At 36.3% G+C, this 10,842-nt stretch overlaps 1 protein-coding gene across 4 annotated transcripts in view; it reads left to right on the top strand.

Annotated features, from left to right (window-relative positions):
- The first annotated feature begins 3,491 nt into the window (after nt 1-3,491).
- Nucleotides 3,492-10,842, top strand: part of RBFOX1 (RNA binding fox-1 homolog 1) — a 259,878-nt gene continuing 252,527 nt past the window's right edge. For all 4 annotated transcript variants that reach the window (XM_085303559.1, XM_085303576.1, XM_085303568.1 and 1 more), the window contains exon 1: nt 3,492-3,592. In XM_085303559.1, the coding sequence (XP_085159685.1) occupies nt 3,506-3,592 (87 nt within the window). In that variant the 5' untranslated portion in view covers nt 3,492-3,505. The remainder of the gene's footprint in view (nt 3,593-10,842) is intronic.

Below are 10,842 nucleotides of genomic sequence, written 5' to 3'. Positions count from 1 at the left end.
TCTAGGCTTATGCATATCCCTCCTCATGCTAGAGGTCTTGCTAAAATAATACAGAATCATTAACATATTTAATASTTTTCTATCTTGTTCCTTGGGTCCTCAGCACTCTTTATGCTCAGGTTTCCTGTATTCAGCATATTCTTTCAAAGCAGGAACGACTATTAATGCTAAGAGTGAACTGTAAAGCCTGATACAAATTTCCATTTTGTATGGTTGGGAGGGAGAGCGTACTATGGTAACAAATATGTTGGTGTGAACTAGTGAAGCTGATATAGTTGCATTGGCGTAAGTTCAGAATTTGGCACAGGGCGGAGATGCGAGTAAAGCTGTATGTACTTCTGTGGTTTTGATTCGCAGAGGTTTGTGCGAACTTAGGTAGCTGGTGCACACATGGGGACATCATCAAAGAGCCCAACCAGAAAGTCAGAGCTTGGATTTGGAGTGCCGTACGGCTATACATTTAGAAGCATGTTGTTATAGTGAGGCAAGCAAAGCATCCTTTCGTTAAAACAGGTAACTATAATTTATTTTCAAAAWTTATTTGTATATRTTGCAAAYTGAAATGTAGTGAATATAAATGCTTTTAAGATATTTGATAATTTAATTATTCTTGAGTGTTTGTACTGCTTGCGAAGAACTGGAAGGGCCCTGCAGTAAGTTGTTGAGTCCAGACTACCACTGCTGTTAGTGTCATATCATTTGATTCTTTTTTTTATAAGGATTGTCTTACCATTTTTTTGCAACTACAGTTTTGGGAGGCTTTCCTAGAATCTCACTTATCTAACTTCAAAATACTTTTCAAAAATGATTTCAAAAGTACTTCCAACCTTAAATTTATTCATAACTACTTTTTCCTCATTTTTTTTAATGTTCTAGGACTGTCCTTAGCTGAAAATCTCTCTTCCTCCTACTCTTTTCTCCCCTGTTTTATATGTAACCAACAATCATACCTGTTCACAGATCTTGTTTCACTACAGTGAACAAGTCAAACTTTCTTAGCTTCCTATTACAAAATAGTTGCTCCATTCCCTTAATCAAAACAGAAGCTTTTCTCTGCACTGTATAGTTGAATTGGATTTTTTTTTTAAAGTGTGGATGAAATGGAAATACCTCTCCTGAGAAATGTTGATAATTCCGTTTGCATATCTACCTCATGCCAGCAGCTCAGAATCTRGAGGTCCTCCTTCTTCTCTTCCTCCTTGGAGTTTAGCGATGAAGTTTCTATTACTTGTCCATAAAATTATGACCTACATTTTGTATTACTGAATTTCATCCCGTTTCTAGTAATGTAGTCCTTCAGGTTGAACAATTCTTCCTATATAATATTCTTATCCTCTCCAGTCTTGACAGTACCTTCCTACTTCATGTCATCAGGAAATTTCGTCAGCATGTTGCCTTATGCCAAAGAAAAGATTAATTAAAAAAAAAAAATCCTAAAACAACTCACAAGCAAGCTTTCCCGAGCCTGTTCTTCCCTGTGCAAAAACTACCTTTCCTATTAACCTACTGCTTCAGCCACTTTACAGTCTCTGTTCAAATCCTCTTGCTTTCTTAAGTTTTATAACATCATATCGGATATATATATGCTGAAACAAAAATCACTAGATATTTTGCAGAACAATTTAACAATCCTTATTTAGATCAGTAGTCCTACTGAATCATTTGAGTAAAGCTTGCAGAATCCATTTTATAGTCCTCATTCCAAACTGGAAGAAATACTCTTTCTCTTTAAATGCAGCTCACTCTGTTAGACCAAACAAATAGGTAATAATCAAAATGAAAGTGTGCTTTTTAAAAATAAAGTACTTCTACATGAGTTGTAACGACAACATCCTCTTTCATCCATACCTTCTGTTTATATATTTCTGTGTGAAAGTTGTTAACTGGTGTTTATGTTGGAATTTATGAAAACCTTTTGGCAAAACCCCCATGTGTCAGCCTACTGTGTCGCTGATAATTAAACTGTAGGGTTCTGTTCCTAATAAGAAAAGAACATGAAATATGATTAATAGCAAAGCATAGTCAGATAACCAATGTGAACAGTATTATCCCCGACAGAAAAATGAAGCCGGTCTATGAACAGAAGATTGAACTAGGTAAACATCACTTTGTCACGTGACGATTGCTGTCCTCACTGGCAGTCACCCAAAAAAGCATCACGGAGGGTCACACTTCAGCATCTAAAGTTAGAAATGGTATAAGGCTGTTAGTAACACGGGTCAACAGGCAGCTGCTGAGGTAGATTTCTAAATCATGCAACACGACTGCCTTGATACATGAGAATCAATTACCGAAAATCTTTTGCGATGGTCAAAAAGTGACGTTAAATAATTGAGTATCACATCAAATCTTGTCTGCAATTAGTTATCTGGGAAAGTAATTACGCAACAAAATCAAATAGCTGGAATTAGTGATGTGAAGCACCCCGGTTATTCAAAGACCTTAGGAGAGAATGGTATTTTTTAACTTGTAACGTGAAGTTTTAAGCACTGAAGTAATTACTGAATTAAAATAAACATACTCAATTTTAGTTCTTGTCATTGATCATATCTGTGATAGAAGATATGTTGCACGTAAAATAGAAGTGTTAATAACAAAGTTTCTTTTATCTAAAGTAAAAATGGTTAACCGTGGAAGAGAGTATCTTTATTAAAAAGCAAAGSTTTTTTGTTTAGGTAAAAACAGACTAAATTCTACTTTTTCTTTTCTTTCTTTCTTTTATGTATTTATTTATTTATTGAACCAAGAGCATAAGTTTAACTGGAGAACACGTAAGAAAAATGCTCTAAAGGTCTGTTTAGTTCTTTTCAAAAAAGCTGTGATAAATGTGACAACATAGATATTGTGAAAGGTTAGCAAAGATTCTACTGGCTCTTAAAAACGTAATTTACACTAATAGAAATAGTTAGCTAATATTAGTTAAATACTCAAACTAAGCAAGAAAAAATCTAATGAATCAAAACCAAATGTGGGTACAAAGTAATGGGCTTAAGTTTAAATTTTCACTTGGCTATTCCTTAACAGCTAATAAATGCAAGAAAGTMCTTATTTACACAACCATGATAAAACTGACTCATTTTTAATACCTTCTAGYAGTAAATGTTGTCATGTGTATCCTGCTGCTGATAACAAAATTAATTCTTGTCTTGTGGGAAGAGTAACTTGGAGAGTTTGATCTCTGTGTGTGTATTACTTGAAAAATCTAAACTGATAAAGAGTAGTTGGTTAGTCATGTTATTTAAGCTCGTCCCAAAATAGCACCTTCCTTTTTTGGTAGAGTTAGCTTTGCAGCTGTTGTCTCTATCTGTTGTCTCTGAAGAAAAATTTAACATTAAGAGTTGCTGACGTCAATTTTTTTCTTTTTTTTACAGCTGATGTGGGCTTTGCCCGTGACAGAAGTTATTTGGTTCTAGCTCTGAGTTTGGAAGAAGTTGGTATATAGATTTTCCCCTAACTTTCAATTGATGTGTTTAGCTTTAGTGGGAGTAATACTATCACTTAAACCATGTTGTCGTCTCAAGGAGTTTTGCTACATCCGTATGGAGTGCCAATGATTCTGCCAGCAGCACCATACTTCGCTGGACTTGTTCAGGTAATGCAAGGCTGCTTCCAACAAGCAACTTAACTCTAGTGCACTTAGAGTAATAATTGGAATTTTTATGGTTGAGAAAGCAAACACTTTTAATACAGGCAAAAGCTCTCATGTAGTCTGTGAGAAGACAGTAGGAAATCAAAAAGATGGATCACCCTAATCTGTGTATTGACATCTCTCATGGCTGAATAAATGGTGTAGTTGAGCTATATTTGCTTGTATTGATCTGTCTGCTGTTTAACATTCATGCCTTTGCTTCACGAGGTTGACCACAGGGCAGAGGATCTGCTATCCATTCTAGGTTTCTGAGGGACTCAGCGTTCCCACGGCAGGTCATAAGACAAAGTAACTTACCATGATGTGTTTAGGTTAAGCGTTTCAGTACAGCAAATATGAATAGCATTAAATATGCATTAATTCGTAAGTTATGCGTCACATTGAATGAATAAAGTTTTGCATTTTTGTGCGTGTGGAAAATTACATCTTCACAGAATACTTGTGCAGACCCTTTTGAGTCCTGAAAGTACAAAATTTTGCTTTTGTGAGATAGTTCTGTATTGTAGAAGTTAACTGGCAATTATGGCCTTTTGTTATGGTGTTTGTTTTTTTTTCCTTGCTTTTTAATCGGTAAGTGGTACTACTGCATTTTCTGCTATTGGATTTAGGATTTTATACAGATTCACCATGTAGACRTTAAGTAAGCAAAATGCTGCTTACATCGTTGACAGTATTAGAAAGCACTAAGAAAATATTCAAGTAGTATTTCCAAGCATTGCCAAAATAAAGAAGTCTATTTCATAAGTGGCAGCAATTAGGTACGATGCATTAGCAGGGTCAAAAGAAAAAGAGAAACGTAGAGTACTGCGTTTCTGTATCATGTTAGAGGTCAGTCAAATTAACGTCAAAGAGATGKATTTGTTTGTAATTTTCATTTTGTGCTCCTTTATTGCAATGGTTAGCTGGTGTAGCAGGGGAATGCAGCGTGAACTAGGGAGTGTTTCCATATAGATAAATTTGGTAATCTAAGATTGTGAATTGTCATCTTCATGTTAATATCAGACACGTATGTCTAAAATAGAAGTATAGCAGTGCGCGCTGACCATTACCAGGTGTTGAAAAAATATATGCATTGTGGCCCATGCAAACTGATGCAACTTTTTTTTATGCGGTAAGACGCAGCGGCAGACTTAAGCGCATCGAGCAGGCCTTCGTATCCATTAGAATTTGGGGGTGAAGGTCGGACGCTAGAGCTCAGTCAGACCCTGTGCCATCCTGTCCGATAAATAATTACAAGCAAATCGTGCCTTTCATTCTATGCTGATTGATGCTGAAATTGCTTTTGAAAGTTCTCATAAGTTCCTGTTATAGATTAAGTGCCGGTGTAGGAAAAATAACTGCACCCAACTGAAATGGGTGAATGTAATCAGGTTTAATGGACTCGAGAGCTTGTTGGGAATTAAATAACTATTGATTTGTTGGAAAGTTGCTGTCATTACAAAATGCCACTCTGGACGCATTATCCAAGCAGATAGATTAGAAGAAAGGGCCCTTTGAAAATTTGGGATGCCTTATTTCAAATCCTTTTTTCTTTTCTCTTTCTTTTTTCTTTCTTCAGAAAGTTATATCCAGGCCTATAGTACCCCACTAAYGTAGGTCTAAAATAGCCAAGCAATAAGAAGTATTCTACAAAAAAAAAGGTGTGTTTACAGACACAGTAGAAAAATGTTCATCGTATGGACTGTTTTGTAGTTGCCCATCCTCGCTCCCCCCTCCCTAATCTTGTGCCTGAGAATAGCATTTTGGAAAACCAAACTAATGTTTGAATTATGGTTTTAGTGGATGCACTAGAAGACTAAATGCTTTAGCTACTTTCTCTCCCCAATTTTTTATCTGTATTTGTGGTATCTGCAGTCAGTCTGTGATACTGGAATGCTTACATTTGCAGATTGACAGACTTTTTTTTATAGTGTCCCTCTCCTAAAGTAAGTCTGAGTAAAGTATCTGTAATCCAAAAGCAGTAGATGAAGAATGAAATGTAGACGTTCTTGGAGCAAAGATGTAGTTATTTAGTATTAGAGAGATGCCAAGATATATCAATTTATACTTGCAAAGTTAGTTTTATTTTCCAAGTAAATAACTTATTTTTAATTGCTAGAATTGGCTTGGATTTATTAGCACATTTCTAATGAGAAAAATAGTATCTCTTTTTCCCTCCCTCCTCCTTYCTGTTATGAAATTATAGGGGAGAAGATCACATGAGAGTATAAACGATGCATAAATAGTATTTTGCATCATGTGGGAGGAGAGATGTTTCTGTGAGTTGGCACGCCAGATGTACTGGCAGCTTCCCAGGCTGCCACGGTCACGCTGCTGTCAGGGCCGGGGAGGGCAGTACAGTTCGGCAGCCCGTCTGCCGTGGGCGGCAGGGCCTGCTTGCTCTCCGGGCAGCCGTACCGCTCCTTCCCTCGACGGGAGGCAACAGAAACGCCGGAGCGCCTTACCTGGCAGTCCAGTGACGGACTTGCTGTGCTGCCCTTGTTGGCATCCCGCTTTTGCTGTTCGATTCACGTGGGGGGACCTTGGGGCCGGATCAGCGGGCAGGTCGGCAGGCTGTCGTGAGGATGAACGTGACCCGCCTGCGCTGGACGGGGCGCCGGACTGCCGTGCTGCGGGAGGCTCCTTGGGCCGCGTGCCGCCGCGCAGGCTGTCAGCATCAGCTTGCAAAGTGTAGTTCTATTTATTGTTAAAATTACAAAGCACAGCATACAAAATAACTGTTTAGAGGTTTATATAAGAATAGTATATTTTGCAGAATAATGGGTTACATGTCTGTATATGAGCGTCATCTTTCATAGGTGTAAGTATTTTAGGTATATTAAAATCTTTGCATTTGCTCTGGGTATATGGTGTGACAGGACTATGATAAAATACTTTAAAAATGCAAATGCAATATATGACATTTTAATGATGGATGCTAAATTATTTATTCTGTGACTGGCTTAGGCAGCTCAATTTCCATGTTAGCAAAGAATTTTCTGTATGCATTATTAGTATAAGAAAATTATTTGAGATTATTCAAGGCTTTTCAGTGAAAAGTAGTACTTAAAAATCCTAGATGGAAACACAGTTCTGCTTCATATGAAATGCACTTTTTATGTTTAAAGATCAGAAGGATACTGTTAATTTTTTCTGGATATGGTCAATGTTTTTAAAAGTGGGCTTCAAAACAAAACAAAAATTTTAGCATAGGGACCAGAAAGGCTGTAAGAGTCCTGAGGGTTTAAAGGTTATGTTCATTGTCACAGACTTCAGCTAGCTAAACCACAGGTGCAAATCTGAAACCTTTTTTTTCTGTCCTTTTTTTAGTCTTTTACTTTTTTCTTTCTTTCTTTCTTTCTTTTTTTTTTTTTTTTTTTTTTTTTTTTTTTTGAAGTGGTAAAGGACTGTGGAAGAAATACAGGAAATGGTCAGTTACTTATCACTGATTGAAAAACTGTGAATTATTGTACTTTTAAGTAGCTGCTTACCTTGTTCTTAATGTATTTTGATTATATCTGTGCATCAGATTTTCCACAACGGTGAACTAGTGTGATTGACTGACAATTGGAAAAGTGGTGATCTGGAGACGGTTCCATTTTATTTTAGGGCTAAGTGAGAGAAGTGCCTCAAATATACTGTGAAAAGTAGCGAGACCTCTTCACAGTTCCATCTTTACTAGTTTGTAAAGTTCTTGACTTTATGCTGTGTATGGAAGTGTTAACAGTGAATAAATTCAAAATACTTGCAGATGCCAGTATGTTAGGCTACCTGCAAAAACACAGCTACCTTCTGGAAGTCCACTTTTGCAAAATGTTTTGGATACATTGGGCTGTATTAACTTATATTGGAAAGGCGTTAATGATTCAGGAATTTTTATTTGAATAGTGCCTTTGAAATAAAAATTACAAGAATTTTAGTTCTTTCCATGTTGCCTGAAATGGTAAATCCTCATCTTAGTTGTTTTTGGATTGCTACCTAGTGCAATAAGAAATGCAGTAAGTAGGTGATTTCCCGTAGATGCAGATTTATTTTGGCTTGATTGTGTTGTTCTGTCTTTGCAGGTGATAAGGGTCTGCTGTTACTAGTACTGTGCTTCGCAGTGCTTCTGTGGGTGGAAGACTAACGTTTCACTCCCGCAATCATTTTCCAACTGACTGCTTCTTTTGGTTTGTTTTCAAGACAGTATATCTATTTTTTTTTTCTTACTTAGTCTTAGATCTACAAAGGCTTTTTCTCCCTTGTGAATCAAGGGTGCTTTTAATAGGAAGCATAATAGTAGGAATCATGTTGGTAATAACGATGATATGGTCTGCATTACTTTGTTTGCAGTAACTTTATTATCAGCGTTTAGGCTTCTAGAAATACAATTTCATTTTTTTTCATTTAATTCACGTATCAAGGAATGTAGCCAGCATGCGCTCTTTGTCAGACCAGCTCAAGAGGCTGTTGACAGCTTTTAAAGTCTTTTTGTCAGTGTTATCGCAGGAGATTTCTTTCTTCTAACCTGCCTTTGTTTTTTGGCAATAGGTGGCAGATAACATAAAATAAATGCTGAGTGAACTCATGGAGAGGGAGGGCTGACGATGCAGAATGTCTTTCCCCGTTGACCATGAAGACCTTTAACTGAGTATCGTAGGCTATCTGGACGGTTCTAGTCTGGTTAAAAAAAGAAGTGGTTGATCTTTCTTCCATAACTACATACTTCTGTCCCATCATCTTTTATTTCAGAAATCAGTGGGTAACCTAATTTGAATGAATTAGGCAATAGTACATTAGCATTTTGTAGTGTTTTGTCATAGTCAGAAGTTCCTTCTGAACTTGATGAAATAGCAAAAAATTATTTGCCCCCCTAACAGTCACGGTATTTTTTTTTTCTTTCTGTCTCGCTCTTGGGTGTAATAGCAGTATTAGTCATTTTAGGCATCGTGATATATAATTACGGTCACTAGATTATGTCGTCCTAGCTTGGATGATACGCTTCAGTGGAATGTTTAGATGTAACAAAAACAGGGTAAATCTAGCACTTCGTGGCTGCATCTTTTGCAATGTCTTTTTTAGGTTGAATAAATAAAAGGATATCTAAACTTGCATGAACAGAATAGTTTCTATAAGTAGAACTTTAGAATAGTTTGTATTTGTGTATATGTCCCCAAAATGAGGCAAAACAGCAAAGATTTGATTTCTCAAAAATAGCACATGTAAGTTTGCCTTAAAAAAAATTTGTTGTTATTTTTGGCAAAATGGTTTTTGAGGGTTTTTTTGTTTTTAGTCTCTAAATTGCATGATGTCTCTGAAAAGTTGTGTTACAAGTTAGAAAAATGATTTTTGTGTAGAACTTTCTTAGGGTACAAGCAAATGTAGATGGCTTAATTTGGCTTTCCTAACTCGCAGTCAGCAAGCTGAGATGGATATTTCCTAGGATTTGGGAATTTCAGCTCTTTCTCATGCAAAATCATCGGTAATAAAGGTTCTGTTAGCCAGATTATTCCTGGAGATATAACTGAAAAGTTCCATTGCTTTCATTAGGATGGCTGTGTACCATAACCAAAATCTGTTTGTGTTTCTAAACATAGAACAACTGTTTTTATAGAGCATGCTAGAAAACTGTACTTATTCCTCCACTGATCGTGAGCCTTGGGCACAACGAATTAGAGTTAGAAGCCTAGCTAAACTATATTTTTGTTTTGTTTTGCTTTTTTGTTCTGTTTGCTCAGACCTGGTTTCAAAGAAAATATCATAAACATATGGAATGTCTGTTTCAGTTGGCCATGTTATGGAAAAAAATATGGTGAGTGGCATCGTAATTTAAATTATAGATTGTTTCAGCTGAAACAATCAGCGATAGCGTTTGAACTGTTCTATTATTGGATTAGAGTGATGGAATTGCACCTGGCTAAATATTTGCCAGCTGTCTGAAGCTCATGAGCATCAGAAGGGTTCAGAGATTGTTTGAACAAACTTGGTTATTTTAATGTAGTGACAAGTCATGAATGCTGTAAATAAATGATATGAATCAATGATATGGATGATAAGAGTTTATGCAAGGTGAATGTACTGTGCCAGAGTTTCCACTTGGATTTCATGAGATTCACACTGTTGTGGATTATGGTAGATTCTGGTAGATGACGCCCTGGCAAGGTCTATCTATTGATCTATCTTTCTTTAATGCCAGAGATACATAAGCTAAATAGCTTAGAGGATACCTTAATCCTCATGAATTTTGATGATTCTATTAAATTAATAAAGAGTTTTTTAGTTTTTTCATATACATATTGTTTTATTGCTGTTCAAGCTGAAAAGAAAACGAAAATCTGTCTCCTATGTATTCAGGAGTCAGAATATTTAGTATTTTGCCTTTGGAGTGTTTTTTGAGACCTTACCTCTGAATGAAATGCAACAAATTGTGAATTTCATGGAAATGCCTGTTTATGCTTATGACTTTATCAGAATGTCTGTCTTAATAACAACAGCTTATTTCTTAAGATGATGCTGAAAATAGGAACTAATCTGAACTATATGAATCATTGCTTAAATTTTGTGAAATGCAAAATTTGGTGAAATGGTCATTGCTCTAGTACTTTTTCATTTTACCTTTTAGAACTAGAAGTGTACTTTGTTCTCTCTCTTGGTCTTACGTGGCCATATTTACTATTTCAAAAGCGTGTAATCCTCTCCTTTATGCTAACTAGTGAAATTTGAAAGTAATGGAGGAGAAAACGATAGGCTATTTATACGTTGTTTCACTGTGATAAATGTGTACAGCACCTTCCTTTCTCTGAAACATTGACGTTTCTGGTAAATCCAATAAAATGCTGTTTCGCCATCTTAGACATGTAAACTAGTAAAGGCCGAACCCACCTACGAAAGAAGAGAGGTTGCCGAAATGCGCATACTTGGATTTCTCTGCAAGTCGCGAACAGCTATGCAGGCAAATACCAGCTATCTTTGTTTTTTGCTGACAGTAGTACTATATAGAAATGTTTCAGACATTTCTAAAAACAACTCTTGTTGACACTTGAGTTCTTGTTTTTCTGCCTTAGGTTTTAGATGTGCTTCTTCCTTCCCTCCCTGCTCAGTAATTGTTTCATTTTGTATGTATGTGCAATGCTTGAATTTTACTCTCCTTTTTTTTTAATGTTTTCCTCTACATTATGGTATTGCTAAGGTTGAACTGATCCTTTGTTAATTATAGCATCCTACTGCTCCAGGGA

The sequence above is a fragment of the Rhea americana genome, unplaced genomic scaffold, assembly GCF_003343005.1.
Source record: "Rhea americana isolate MKP2758 unplaced genomic scaffold, rheAme1 scaffold_10, whole genome shotgun sequence".
NCBI lineage: Eukaryota > Metazoa > Chordata > Aves > Rheiformes > Rheidae > Rhea > Rhea americana.
This window is presented reverse-complemented; position numbering and strand designations above follow the sequence as displayed.